This window comes from Podarcis muralis, chromosome 5 (assembly GCF_964188315.1).
Source record: "Podarcis muralis chromosome 5, rPodMur119.hap1.1, whole genome shotgun sequence".
Lineage (NCBI taxonomy): Eukaryota > Metazoa > Chordata > Lepidosauria > Squamata > Lacertidae > Podarcis > Podarcis muralis.
Window position 1 is genome coordinate 37061404 of NC_135659.1, and position 15819 is coordinate 37077222.

General features: G+C 42.7%; 1 protein-coding gene across 6 annotated transcripts in view; it reads left to right on the forward strand.

Moving 5' to 3' along the window:
• The window catches only part of SLC44A5 (solute carrier family 44 member 5), a 155269-nt gene that overhangs the window by 95041 nt on the left and 44409 nt on the right, over positions 1-15819 (forward strand). For 5 of the 6 annotated variants that reach the window (XM_077928581.1, XM_028733071.2, XM_077928582.1 and 2 more), the window contains exon 3: positions 7636-7709. The exons of the other annotated variant lie outside the window; for it this stretch is intronic. In XM_077928581.1, coding sequence (XP_077784707.1) covers positions 7636-7709 — 74 coding nt within the window. The remainder of the gene's footprint in view (positions 1-7635; positions 7710-15819) is intronic. 6 annotated transcript variants of the gene reach the window in all.

A 15819-nucleotide genomic window follows, 5' to 3' on the forward strand; every position in this document is an offset into this window, starting at 1 on the left:
TACAAGAGCACACTCTCTGCTCCTGTGGTTTCCAGCAACTGGTATTCAGAAGCATTCCTGCCTCCAATTGTGGAGGCAGAGCATATAGCCATTGCCTCATCCTCTCTTAACGCCATCCAGGTTGGTGGCTGTCAGGGCAGCCTCAGGTCCCAGCTCACAAGAGACCAACGCCAAGTCCACTTTATTTACAAAAGTCTTTATTGAAGTACATTGTTTGTTCCACAGCCGAGGCGCGCAGCCCCACGTCTGTTACGCTTAGACCGCTGAAGTCCCCTCTGAATCAGTCCCGCCTCTACACCAGTTTAAGAGGCTTGTGCTGGTCCACGTCTTCCTGTCCTTCCTCTTCCGCAGGGTCTTTCTGCCCCCCTGGGTTCCACCCCTCCTGGATTCCCCTGACGCTGAGTCCCCAGACGCCTGCTCCCCCCTCCTCCGTGCTTTGGGACCAGGCTCCTCCTCTGGGCTCTCCGCATTTCCGCGCGCCTCCACATTTGAACTTGGCGCGCGTTCGCTACCTCTGACCTTCCTCTTGACAGTTACACTACTCTCTGTACTACTCTCCGCCCCTTCCGGCAGGACGTCTTGCCCCGATCTCCTTCCCCCCTCTGCTTCCTGCTCTGCTTCGTCTGTCACACTGGGAACTCCACCCTCTTCACTCCGTTCCGGCGGGGAAGCCGGCCCCGATCTCCAACTCCCACTCGGGGTTCCCCTGCTGCTCCCCTGCTCCTGACGAGTCCCCCCTGTGACTCCCCTTGGCCTGACCAGGGGCGCCCCCTTTTGGGAATCCTCCGATTCACTTGAAAGACTCATGGAAACCCTCAAGTCATTGTCATCCTCCTCCTCCTCGTTCCGGGACTCTTCCCCCTTGCTCTCAGTCTCCTCCCTCATCTGTGCCTCTCTCCCTGAACCCCTGACAGTGGCCATCATTGGTTCCTGTGGAAGTGGACTTCCACATAGTTTATGTGCTGGGTGAAGAAGTCCTTTCTTGTATCTGTCCTGAATCCTCCAACACTCAGCTTCGTGGATGGATATCCATGAGTTCTATTCTTATGAGATGGGGGGGGGGGACGATGACTTTTCTCTATCCACATTCTCCATGCCATGCATAATTTTATAAACTTACCGCTTCTCCCCACCGCCAGCCTCCAAACCAGGTTGGGGAACAGTGGGATGGTGGCACTCCGCCCCCCCGCTGTCCCCCGAGCTTGTGGGGCTGCCCGATATCTACACGAAGTGCAGTGCGCCCCAGGCTTCAGGATGCAGGCTGCTATCCACAAGCCTTGGGAGCCCGACGGGAACTCCCGCGGAGCTCCCAAGGCTTGCAGATAGCACGGACCCCTCTCGCTCTCCAGGCTTCAGCGAAAGCCTGCATTCGCCCCATAGGATGCACACACATTTCCCCTTCATTTTTGGAGGGGGAAACGTGCGTCCTATAGGGCGAAAAATATGGTATATTGTGTCACCTCATACCCACATTTTTTCTAAACTAAAAAGCCCCAAAGGATGCAACCTTTCTTCATAGGGGAGTTCCTACTGACTTTGCTAAAAAGGACGTATTAATGTGTCTCTCTCATTTGAGTGAAGCTTCCTCTTTTGAAATCAAATGTGTCCATCTTGGATTTTTTTGGCACTTGCTCCTAATTGGCTGAACAATGCTTGCATCTTGGGTCTATACAATGAAGGGCAGAATGGGACGACACTTCCTTAACCAAATATATCTGTTGTATCTTTGTTGCTCAGCCCCGTGTTGATGAGATTAATATATAATCTCTTTCTTTCTAATAAAACCAAAGCCCTCCTCAGGTATTTGTTGTTTACCTGCTTGCTGGTCCTGCTACCCCCTCCCCACCTCTCTCTCACACACCACATGAAGAGAGCTATGGCACATTTAGTATCCTGCAGGGAGAAAGAGATTATGTCATAATCTCATCAAGTTGTGTGTGTGTTTTGCTGAAACAGCTAATATCCCTGCTCTATATTTACAAATGTGTAGTATATTTCCATCACGATGAAACCTCTGTTGGGTGCAGCAGTGTAAAACGTGTGTGACATTCAAAATAAAATATCGGCCAAAAATTAGGATACGTACAGTAAGTACTCATTGAAGGATGACTGCACCAAATGTTACAAATGTTACAAGGAAGATATGATTAGAATGTCTTGATTATGGCTGCTGTTTATCAGGCTATTAGTTATGTAAATTTATAATGTTGCTTAAAAAGAGAGAAAAAATGTTACTGAATAATTGCAGTGTTCTAGTTTTCTTTGTTTGATAATTAAATGTTGCACTTTTTAACATGCACTGAAAAATGAAATAGTGCTTCAGTCTTGAAGTACAGTGGTGCCCCGCAAGACGAACGCCTCGCAAGACGGAAAACCCGCTAGACGAAAGGGTTTTCCGTTTTGGAGGCGCTTCGCAAAACGAATTTCCCTATGGGCTTCCTTTGCAAGACGAAAGCCCATAGGGAAATCTCCGGGACAGCGGGGAAGCGCAGCGCGTCTTCCCCACTGTCCTCGGACCTCCTCCGAAGCCTGGCGGAGGGGCGGGGACACTGCCTCCCGCCGCCCGGCTTCGGAAGGATGCTCCGAAGCCGGGCGGCGGGGGGACACCTCTTCCCACTGCCCGGCTTCGGAAGGATGCTCCGAAGCCGGGCGGTGGGGCGGGGACACCGCCTCCCGCCTCCCGGCTTCGGAAGGATGCTCCGAAGCCGGGCGGCGGCGGGGGGGGGAACACCGCCTCCCGCTGCCCGGCTTCGGAAGGATGCTCCGAAGCCGGGCGGCGGCGGGGGGGGGGAACACCTCCTCCCGCCGCCCGGCTTCGGAAGGCTGCTCCGAAGCCTGGTGGGGGGCGGAGAGGTTTTTTAAAAACCCCGGGACAGCGGGGGACTTCTCCGCTGTCCGGGGCGATTTTAAAATGCTGCCGGGCGGCAGCGCTGCCGCCCGGCAGCATTTAAAAAAACCCGGGACAGCGGGTTTAAAATCGCCCCGGGCGGCGCGTTTCTCCGCTGTCCCGGAGGGCTTTTGAAGGCAGGCGGGGGGGGGAGCAAAGACTTTCGCCCCCCGCCCGCCTTCAGAAGAGGTCCTGGACCTCTTCTGAAGGCGGGCGGGGGGCTAAAGGCTTTGCTCCCCCCTGCCTGCCTTCCCGGGAGAGGGGAGAAACGCAACACGTTTCTCCGCTGTCCCGGAGGGCTTTTGAAGGCAGGCGGGGGGGTGGGGTGGGGAGCAAAGACTTTTGCCCCCCGCCTGCCTTCAGAAGAGGTCCTGGACCTCTTCTGAAGGCTGGCGGGGGGCAAAAGTCTTTGTCCCCCCTGCCTGCCTTCCCAGGGGCTTTTAAATCGCCCCGGACAGCGGAGAAGTCCTCCGCTGTCCCGGGGCGATCTTAAAATTCCGCCCGCCAGCATTTTAAGATCGCCCCGGACAGAGGAGAAGCCCTCCGCTGTCCCGGGGTTTTTTAAAATGCTGGGCGTGGGAAGAAAAGCCCTTGTCCCCCCCCCCCCCCAGCCTTCAGAAGAGGTTAGGGGACACACTGTCCCCGGACCTGGTCTGAAGTCGGTTTCCATAGGAACGCATTAATTGATTTTCAATGCATTCCTATGGGAAACCGTGCTTCGCAAGACGAAAAACTCGCAAGACGAAAAAACTTGCGGAACGAATTAATTTCGTCTTGCGAGGCACCACTGTAGTTGATTTACCCTTGTGTTAGTAAAAGGTCGTAGCGTTTATTGGTCATCTTAAGGGAAAGGATACTGCTTTGCCTGTAATGGCATTGATTAAAAACCAAAAGAAAGTAACACCTGAACTAAATGTTTGGGGCAAATCTGAATTAGAGCACTGGTCACCCACTTCCTCTTTTTGAGAGTAAATCTCTATCAGTCCAGATAGACAAGTTTCACAAGGCAAATCAAAGCTTTCATTGCATTGTGACAGTAACTCTTAACCCCCTGAACAGAATTTTCAGAGGAGGCTTACTTAAATAACTGCAGTTCCAAATGAATAATCTGTATTCAGATTCATTTAGCTTCTTCCTCATCAGAGAGGCATTGTCTGTCACACTGTTCTGAACCTTTGAAACCTTGATCCTTGGGTGTCTGTGGTACCCAGTGCCTGGCACTACAAGAACCCACTTAGCTCTGTAAAATATTTTAAGTTTGGTCCCCGATGAATATAATAGAATCATAGAATTGTAGAGTTGGAAGGGATCCTGAGATCATCTAACCCAGTGGTTCCCAACCTTTATTTGGCCATGCCCCACCCAAGCATCTCTAAAATCCTGATGCCCACTCCCATGACATATAATTCTTATTATTCAAAAAGCGAACTCCTATTTACGTAGCGGAAGTCTGGAAGCTTATTAACTGTTAATAACTTATTCTCGAATTGCCCCCCTTAAAAATCAAATTTCCCCCCTGTGGGGCATGTGCCCCACATTGGGAACCACGGATCTAGCCCAATCCCCCTGCAATGCAGGAATATGCAGCTGTCCCATACAGGGATTGAACCTGCAACCTTGGTGTTATCAGCACCATGCTCTAACCAATTGAATCCCAGAATCCAACTTATGTTACACTATGCATTCTAATTTGTAGTCTATCAAATTTATGTACAATAGGTGTTTATTAAAATAGCAAAATTATTCTGTGCATTTTCAAAGATAATGCCTTGAAAGGCAACAGCAGCCTTTGCAAATATATCTTTTCTGGTTGTTGTTTTTTAATAACGGGAGCACTTTATAAATATTTTAAATTGTATTTTAAAATATACTGTCAGGATGGCTGTCAGTGACCAAGGTGAACCCCTAACCTCACCCTTATTGTCATGTTCTCATTTCCTCTTTTTCCCTGTCTAGAAAGTTTGCCCCTAGATCCTTGATTTCACTGCCCTTTATGGATTGAGGCTGAGCACACTCTTAGCAGCTGCATTACCCATGACTTAATTTTCTTGAGATGTGCCCTCTTCCAGTCTCAAGTTCGTTAAAGCCTTTTGCCAGCTTCACTTCCAGGATGGCCTTCAATTGCACAGCTAAGAATGTCAAGAGCCGGTTTTGAGTGCACACGTAATTATACTTTAGATCAGTCCACCTTGAATATCTGCTCTAAAAATAGGCTGGAACGAACACCTTGAATCTATGCAGTCTTTGTGGTTCTTTGCCATTTCTGTGAAAGACCCCTTGAATTTTATTTACTTAATGAAGATGGGGTTGGGTTGATTCACTTGTTGACTCAAATGCATCCTTGAAAGCAGAGAACAAAATCAAAGTGGAAGGAATACTAAATCAGAAACTGAAAAATAGGTCAGATTGTAGCTCTGTAAAATATTTTAAGTTGGATACAATGAATATCTCTCTAGGTATAGAGAAGTGCAGTGGATTGACCCACTTAGCTTAAAGTTAGAGTGCTGAGAAGTACTGGTGTTCATTTGCAGTTTGTGCTCTGTTCACATGTTCTGCTTTTGTGCTCTCACCACTCCTCCTGGCTCATTTATTTTAACAGTGACTTCAATGTTCTAATATTCTTTCCCTTCCTTGTGGATTTACCGTTCGTGGGGGTTTTCAGCTTGACTGGTGAAGCTAAGTGACCTGCTGTTTTTCTGTCAGTGCTCTATGGGACAATCAAATTCTTCAGATATATTTTTCCCAGGTGTGAAAATTATTAGGAATTTGATCCACGTGCATTTATCTCACCCAGTATTTCTTCTTCCTTGATGGCTTATAGTTGAATGTGAGAACTACCTCCATTGAGAAGTATTTTGTCTAAATAAATAATTTAGAAAGCAATTTATTCTGGTGACTGTTTCAAACATGAAAGTTGTGCTAATACAGCAGTTGCTATACGTGCATCTGTGGACACTGCATACAAGTATCTTAAGATTCTACACTTAGGTAGGAAGAACCAGCTGCACAAATATAAGATGGGGGACACCTGACTTCCCAGTAGTACATGTGAAAAGGATCTAGGGGTCTTGGTAGACCATCAGCTTAACATGAGTCAACAGTGTGTTGCACAAGCAAAGAAAGCTAATGCTATTCTAGGCTGCATCAACAGAAATCTAGTTTCCTTATCTAGGACAGTAATAGCACCACTCTATTAGTCAGACCTCCTTATCAAGAACAGTAATAGCAGCACCACTTTAGTCAGACCCCACCTGGAATACTGTGCCCAGTTCTGGGCACCACAGTTTAAGAAGGAAATTGACAAGTGGGAATGTGTGAAGAATAAGGGCCAACCAATGATAAAGGGTCTGGAAACCAAGCCTTATGAGGAATGGTTGAGGGAACTGGGTATGTTTATCCTGGTAAAGAGACAGAAGAGATATGATAGCCTTCTTAAAATATCTAAAGGGCTGTCACATGGAAGATTGAACAAGTTTATTTTCTCCTGCTCTGGAGGCTAGGACTCAGACCAATGGATTCAAGTTTCATGAAAGGAGATTACGACTAAACAAAAGGGAGAACTTTCTGACAGTAAGAGCTGTTTGGCAGTGTAACAAACTCCCATGAGACATGGTGGACTCTCCTTCCTTGGAAGTTTTTTAATAAAGGTTGGATGGCCATCTGCTATGGATGCTTTGGTTGAGATTCCAACATTGCAGGGGGTTGGACTAGATCACCCTCAGGGTATCTTCCAACTCTACAGTTCTATGATCTTAAATTTACCAGGTTTATTTCCAGACTGAAGATTATATTCAGCCAAGGCCTACTCAGATCAGACCCATTGAAAATATTGAACCTAAGTTAGTCAGTGTTTCTTAACTTCAATAGGTCTAATGTAGTGGGACTAACATTGACCACCCAGAGGCTGCAATCCTAACCCTACTTACCTGGAACAAAGTGCCATTTAATTAAGTTGTGCTTACTCTTGAGTAGGCATGTGGTGGCATTGTTCTGAGAGGGGATGATTCCCTGAGCACTATGGGACTTGCACATACATCCACTCACACAGTAATCTGATCACTGAGCTGCTGAATATTAAGACACTGAACTGCAATGGTTCACCAGGTTTTCTCTGCTTCAAATGGTGATCCGTGATCTAGAATTAAAGTTGTATTCAGCTCTGAAAAAAGGCAGTCAGGTCCTGAACTGCCCAAACTAATGACAACAATGTATATTATCTCTATTTTTAAAAATCTTGTTGAAAAGCTTCTTTCTGCTCATGGCCAATAAACAGAATCTCCACCCCCCCCCCAACAAGCAGAAGTTGTAAATTTGTATGCTGTTTGTAATTCACAGGGCACTTTTATGGACTAAGAAGGAAATCTGCTGCTATGACCAGAATGATCATGCTTTGCACTGCAGTGCACTGCCTAAACCCATAAGTGGTCCATGGATATGTGCGTTGTCCTTTTATGTAAGCTACTCCTTCCTAGGAGCAAGCATATAAACATTTGGCCTTGCTTATATCTTACTGGCATTTTGGACGGTTACGGTAATTCTTGCCATGGAACTTTTGGCTCAAGATACTTGTGGCTTTGAAAATGAGATTTGCAGAAGGATTAGCACACTGAAAGCGATTGCCAGTGGATGGATAGATCTGCTGAACAGATGCCATTTGCACCTACAGTGTACCAAGAATTCAATTTTATTTTGGTTCACAGTTGTATTATGGGACACTTGTGTAACTGCTCAATATCTTCTGTCTTTAGGTATTGTACAGACGTTCTCTGTTGTGTCATCTTCGTTGTGGTCATCCTGGGTTACATTGCTTTAGGAATTGTGGGTAAGTAAATACATGTACAGTTGATGCTTATCCTATTCATAGGAAAGTAACTTCTAATTTACTTGAGAAGCAATTGTTGCCTTAAGTTAAATGGGCATCCCGATTAAATATAATTACATTCATTTAACACATTTCTTGGAAACAAAGCATGAACTACCTGCTCTCATTGACTGTTGTAATTATAGGGGGGAAATAAAAATGATTGGTATATTGACAAAAAAAAAAAAAAACCAATATGAAACAAAGCTGGTAGAGTAGCCATGGTTCAATAATTTTGTTCTTCATTACTGTAAAAAGCTGTAGTTATAGCAGGAAAATGTTGGTAATTAGAAGTGGGAGAAAATAAAAAGTTTTAAAAATGAATTCTTTATAATGTTAGCAACAATCCATGCAAATAATGAATAGAACAGTTGCTTTTTTTAAGTGGGATGCAGAGCTAATGATCAGCAGCAGATTCTTTAATGTGCATCTCAATTTTGTTTGAGAGAACTTCACTGAGAGCCGAAGCTTTATAAGGCACACAGCTGCCGCTGCTCCATGTCTCTTTAATCTCCATTCAGCCCAATGTCCAATGCAAGCCATGTCTGACATTATCACACAGTGTTTATTTGACATCACTTGGTGTATTTATTAGACAAGCCTTCTCCAGCCTGGTGGCCTTCAGAAATTGTCGGTCTACAATTCCTATTATCCTTGACCGCTGGCAATGTTAGGTTACATGTTGGGGAAGGCAGCTCCATATTTCTCAGGACAAACCCCAGCAGCTGGCATGAATATTCAGCTCATGGATACATCTTTTTAACTCAGTGGCCAAACTCCCATTGACATTAATAGATCTGGACTTAGTCCGCTGTTTATTTACATGTGATGCTGCTCTTTGGCAGTAGAGTTCACTTCAGTTCTGGCTTAGCCTTAGTGAATTTTTAAAGATTTCTTTTTATTAACATCATAACATTTTTTCTGTGCTGTACAGCTACATAGCAATAGTATTATGCCATTAGACTACAAAAAGGAACACGCATCTCACAGAAGAAGTACAATCAAGAGAATTAGAAAGGATGTTCATCCTTTGTCCTGCTGGAACAAACAGTACAGCTCTCTATCACATCATAGTTCCATAGAAAAAGCAATCACTATACAGTCAAGATGAAAGTATAGCTTTTTTTGTTGGCTCTCTTTTAAACTGAACCAAGTTCAATATTTATAAAGACAGGTTCCCCGATTTCCTCTGGGCTGTAACCAAGCCAGCTCTAAAAGAAACACTACCTGCCTTTGGCACAGGACTCTCAGATATCATGCTTTATGTTTCATGGGATCTCTCCATCCCTGAGGCAGGTACATTCCATGTATAATAAAGGTTTTTGTACCCATTAATACCCTGCCCTACCGAGTTTGTGTTTCCCTTCAAGCTATCCCTTTGTGAAACAGAATTTTTAAATGTGTGATCACATTTGTTTCTGGTTCATCATTCTGAACAATAGATTGATTAGAAGAACCGAATACTTCCAGGAAAAAAGGCTAGGGAGATGGTTGGTAGCTTGTGCCCAGCACCCCTGGACTCTCAAACCTTCCTACTGCACTGTACTTTCCTCCAGCAATGCACAAATCTCCTGTAATCTTCTGGCTAGGATTTCACAGCAGTTTTCTACATAAGGTTTTTACAGAATCATGTACTGCATAAAATCTAGATGACTGAATGGTTGGTTGCCCAGTTCTATTTTCCCCACAGGCATTGGTCACTGTATTGCCTGTACCCTCACTGTAAAGAGAGAATCTCTACTTAAACTTTTGAATACCTGTAAATACTCAAAATAAAAGCTATCCATTCTGAAATCAAAATTCATTTTGGGTGGTGGTGGCTATTTTCTGTTCCTCTTATGTGAGTACTTTTTCAGTCTCAAATTCAGATTCTGAAGCTAGTCGGATCTGGGTGCTTGTTACACACACACTTGTACACAAGCTGGCTATACGATTATTATTATTATCATCACCAGCCTTGTTTTACACTTTTTCATTTGATTTATTTTTTTTAAAAAAATGAAAGATGAGATCAGCCTTGGATAGACTCCAGGCATTTGTCCTGTTCAAAATGCATGAGAGTCAATAAAGTTCATATAAAGGGAAAATAGAGTATAAATCAATTCACAATCATGAGTTGTGCCTAAAGCAACTCGTGACCGAATATTTCTGTCCTTTGGCTCTTTATAGATAAAAAAATATGGGGGAAGGTTTTCTATAGTCTATAAATGTATGAAGCAGATCTTGAGTCCACATTTTATTTGGATGGGTACAAAAACAGAAAAGTTCAGATCCATCATTTCTAGAGCGTGGAGTTTGCTATTGATTGTGGCAGGGGGGAAATGCTGAGCTGAAATTCTAGCTTTAGTAATACATGCAATCAGTGTGGCTTGAGTAATATTTGCAACGGTACAATCAGGAAGGGATTTAGCTCTCACTGTAGTTCCAAAGACATTATATTGTCATGTGGTGATAAAAGGACAATCAAATCTTCTTGCATGACCAAAGCTAGTGATTTATGGTAATAGTCTTTCTCTTATCTGCTTCAGTGATGATTGGCTGTTGAATGATTATGAGCCACATAAATATTTATTACAGGAGTTATTAATTGCTGTCATTGGGTCAACTTTACCATCGGACAAATGGTGCTGATATGCCATGCAGTGACGTTTCAATTTTTGCAGAATTCAGACCACAATATTTACATTTGCATTTTCTTGATTATTAAGATATTTTTTTTTAAAGCAACCTAGTAAAATGTTTAAGACAAAAACCAATGAAATATTATAAAAAGATTCAAAGGGCTGCAAGAATGGTATAATTCAAAATAAGAAAAATATTATATGGTTTAGCTCCTGGCAGTTCTCATATAACAATTGAGAGCTGACTATGCTAAGCATTTTGCTAAACCAAGAGCATAAGTGAAGCTCAAGTGAGCAAGTGATTAGCATAGACAGCTCTCAATTGTTATATGAGAATTTGTTATCCATGAATCTTTAGGTCAGATGCTCTCCTACATATTTCTATTTCTGTTTCTGAAATCTTCCTATTGCAGTAAGTGTTAATCTGTGTTCAAAGACACAACAGGAGATTAAACAATGGGGCAGGAGGCCACCTGTGAAGTAGTAAACCAAATTTACCTTCTGTATTCAAAAAGAGGCTGCTTTTACAGCACCTACCCCTATGTATAAATTTAGGATCATGTGTCCTATGATCTGCTTCACTGTATTGGTAAATTGCTGGTGTTTAAAATCCATAAGCACAACTGGCTGGCTTTTATTGCCACATACTAAAATATTTTAAATGTTTTGTCTTTTAAAGGGAAACACTTCACAAGAATGCTGTTGGTTCTTAATCATCAACTGATTTGCAGCGTATGTTAAGTTTCCAAAGCAAGTAGTTATTCTCCATATTTTGTCCTCGATGGGGAATCTTACAGTACAGTGTTTTGCAGCCACTTACTCAATCCCAGACCAATAAAGGAATACAAAATGAGAGGATATTTGACAAATGCATTAAAATGATAGATGTTTGTGATTTCTAGCTTTGTGATTTGTGAGCTTGAAGTACATTAGTGAATGATGGCAGCATAACTTGATGTTTGAAATAAGGGGACCTGACAGGCTTTTGCGCACACACATGTCATTCTTGTGCTATACCATTGTTACATGGAATGCTGACATATTAAGATTCTCAAAGATTTATGATTGGTTCCTGGAAGTTTGCACTAAGGATCTGTCAAGTGATATGAAGACTTGGAACAAAGATTTTGGCAGGCAATTAGACTAACAACGTTGAAACCATATAAGAAAGAGTTGCCTAAAGTTTACTGAGTTATTAGGATTGTGGTCTCTATAGACCCAGTATTGGTTTGGGGAAACCCAGCCAGATGGGCAGGGTAGAAATACAAAATTATTATTATTATTATTATTAGTCCTTTTGAACAAGATTGTTTTATTACCTGTTGCATAAAGAATTGCGGTTCATGTTATGAATGGCTGCAAAAAAATAATTTCTGCTTAAAAATGGGAATACATTTTATTATTAAAAAGTTCAGACTTACTTGCATTGGAAAAGGTAATACATCAAATCCAGCAATAAAGCTAGTTATGTTGATATAAAAAATATGATACCAGTTTGTAAATTTGTAAATGAAGTTTAAAACATAACACGCACATCCCAAATACATTGCTGTTTAAAATATGTCTGTGCTGAGCTAATGCTATATGAGAACAATATCTATTTGGCATTGCAAGTCATTATATAATGTAGAAAGATAACAGGAGATGCAACTAATTACAGTGGTACCTTGGTTTACGAACTTAATCCGTTCCAGAAGTCCCTTCTTAAACCAAAGCGTTCTTAAACCAAGGTGTGCTTTCCCATAGCAGCAGGGGACTCAATTTACTAATGGAACACACTCAACAGGAAGCAGAACATGTTCTGCTTCCAAGACAAAGTTCACAAACCAAAACACCTACTTCTGGGTTTGCAGCGTTCTTAATCCAAGTTGTTCATAAACTAAGCTGTTCTTAAACCAAGGTACCACTGCAAGGTACCACTATTGTTGTTGCCATTTTGCAATGTCTGAAATGGTGCTTTTATTTTTCCTCATGGTGAAATATATGCAGGCTTCCAAGGTGAGCACAGTTTAGGCATCTCACCATAGTGGTGGTGTCTACTTCAGAAAAAGCACAGGAGGAAAAAGTGATTTACGCTCCTTGCTTTCTCCCTATTATAGAGCATCAGAGTCTTCAATTCCCCCCACCCCAAATAAGTGCTGGTCTTGGTAAATACATAGTTTCATATATCATTGGTTCATCTCTTTATATGCAAAAACTAAAAGAGGTTTTAAAAACAAATGTTCAGCTGATTCGTATGACTGTCTCCCTCCCCCTGTTTGTAAGCAGGCCCTTGGTCATTGCCAACAATCAAGTATTCAGCCATGCAGAACATTTTATGGGTGCTGAAGTTCTGTACGCTTGGATTCTATTTCATTTAATACTTGGTATTGGGTCAGCAGCAGTTCACCACAACAAATACCTGCAACAAATAAACTACACAGCTGTCTAAGGCTGATTTCTTCTTTCTGTGGATGTTGTTCAGCTAGTTTCTATTCTTTTTAGAGTGGGAAAGAGAATGAGATATTTATCAAGTGCTAAATCTTAAATAGTACCACACTTTGCTTTCTCCTTATGTTCATTTGAGATGTGAAGCCATCTTCCCTCTGTATCCTCATAGCAGAAAGGATTCCCATTTAAAGGAATCCGATTTCACAACAAACTGAGATGAATCTATTTGCAAACCAAAGCTGCTGTGTAAATGAGGGGGGGGGGGTGTACTTGTAAATTCAGGAGGTAAAGAATTCGGCAAAGAAAACCATGTTCCTTAAAATAGTCCAGTGCAACACTTGTTTGTTGCCATTATGGTTGGATCCATAGAGCAGATACAAAATTGCAATGTAGCATGAACACTTCTGGGTGTTCTGTGGCCTGATTGGTAGGCTGGGGGTTCCTCTGCTAAAGTCGGGGAGTGTGTTACCTGAGGACCTATTCCTCTGCAACACTGCTGGTGTTTCAGTTTTTGCCCAGATCAGAGGGCTATACATTCACACCTTGGATCGCAAATGCCTTGGCTCCCAAACAAATCAGCTCCCAAACGATTGAAACCAGGAAGTGAGTGTTCCGGTTTTCGAATGATTTTCAGAAGCTGAATGTGCAGCATGGCTTCTGATTGGCTGCAGGACTCTCCTGTAGCCAATCAGAAGCCGTGCCTTGGTTTTTTAACGGTTCCGAGAGTCGAACAGACTCCAGGAACGCATTGTGTTCGAGAATCAAGGTACGACTATATAGCAAAAATAGGAAACCTTTTTGGCTTGCATTCACTGGTAGGCAGTTGAGTTTGTAGGCCATACACATCCCAGCTACCCAAACACAAATACTCAGGGAGAAAACACACTCACACACGCAGACAGAGAGGAGGTGTATGGTGGGGTGCAAATGAGGTCATTGCATGCCTCCCTTCTCCTTGCTGCCTACCTGAATGGCGCTGAGAAAAGCTCCTTAGCATTTGCAGTGGAGAGGAAGTTGCATGGGAATGAGTCAGTAGACCTTTCCTTCGCATGTCAATCAAGCTCCCTACTAAACAGCTGTGTGAACTGAGAGAAGCATTGTCAATTTAGTGGTGATGGTAATGATGGGGCAAGGCTGTCTGAGGGGGAAATGTGTAGTGGACTGTCAGGAAGGCTCAGCCAGTGACTGAGGATTAAATCTCTTTGCACTTCTCTTTTAAATGAGTGGCCAGTCCAAACTCCCTGACCTCTTCTGCCTGCCTGCCTGCCTGCTCACAAATGAGAAGTGGAGCTGCTTCAAAGAGGGCTTTTGCAAAGGACTTGCCCTTTGCAGAAGCACTCCTTGAAGCAGCTCCCCCCCTTTCGGAGTGAACAGGCTGGTAGAGGCAGGGGACTCCCCACTCCTTGCTGCCATTTGTATGTTTGCTCAAAGGTGAAGGGAAACTGATGATATAAATTGCCATTTGGGGCAGAACTGGCCTCAAAGTCCAGAGTTCTTTTCAAACTTCATTGCAAAAGTACAGTTAAATTTCATAGATCTGAGTGTCCCAGAAGCAGCTGCAATATTTACTTAATCAAAATTTAGGTTATCTGGAGTACTATTTACATGGGGTAATGGTAATGTTTTATTTTGCCTAATGAAGAGTTCTGTGTAATTCAAGAACTTGCTTCTAGCTTTTTTACCATCTGCTGGGCTGATAAAACAATCACATCACTTGCTGTGCACTGCTTGTGTTGTGGAAACAAGGCAGTTTTTAAAATGTGTTTGGGTAGTTAGATCATTATTGTTTCCATTTTGCAGAAATGACTTGTGGGGTTCAAATTATAGTTTAGGTGGCACTACCTTCTCATGGGCACTGTTGTTTCTCAGTGTATAACCAAGACCTGTATGGCGAAGCAGGGTGAGGTTAGCCTCTTTTAACCTTTGCCACCTAGGTATCTTCTTCAACCCCAAGGGAGACTTGTTTCAGGAGCCAGTGTCTGGAGTAGGTCAGCAATAAAAACATTAGTATCCGTGAACTCTTTATTCAAGAAACCAAAACAGCACAGGCTTAGTGATCACAGTGACTCTTCCTAGTAGTTCTTGTCCCAATGAGGCAGTTGCGACAACTGAATGAGACTGAAGGGCATTTCACACAACGTGTATTCACATCAGCAAATGTAACCTGGTTAAACTGGCAATAAGTATGACAATAGTAACTGGAAAAACACAGCTGTTATTATGAGAATTGCCATTTATTGTATCTATAATTGCCAGGTTATGCTATGTTTGTCCAGATTAAGTGTGTGTCTGACAAAATTTAGAACTACTTGCATAGAACAAATGTTTTCTATGAATAGGCTGTAATCTGGTGGCTGAGCATGGATGTGAATTTGAATCTTAAGGTCAAAATCTGATTATCCACTGACCACTCTGTTCTTCATCAGATTTAACATGGCATATTTCTGTTCTACATGGGAGAGACTTCTGGTTTGTATGTGGACATTGTTGTGTGTGAGCATTTGTCAGAGTACTATTTCTCTATTATTTGAAGTTCTTGGAATATGAAAACTAATTCCGGAAGCAAACTGGATCATGTTGGCAGCAGTAGCTAATTCTAAATTATCTGCAAAAATGCAGCTGTTAAGTTTTGCAACCAACATTGCTGGACTGCTTTAAATCTCACATGATAAGATTTATGCCTGCTGGTATCTGTACTGGTGGGAAGAATAATGGTCCTAAGGGAGGGGGGTATCTTCTGTAGTGTCAACATTCTTGAAAACAAACTAACCCCAAAAAGAGGGAAGGTTGCTACAGAAGCTGCACTGTAGAGTGTATAAAGAAGAGATTAAAGGAGTTCATATCAACTGCAAAAATTGATCTGCTTGGACATGGCATTTTTCTGCAATAGATGTGGGGAAATATTCAAGGACAATGAAAACCTCCTTTGTGCACAAACAAACATCATGTCCCGTTCCAAGAATGTGCTTTCTTCTATTCTCCAGTTTATATATATCCATGGAGTAGTAGATGATAGACAC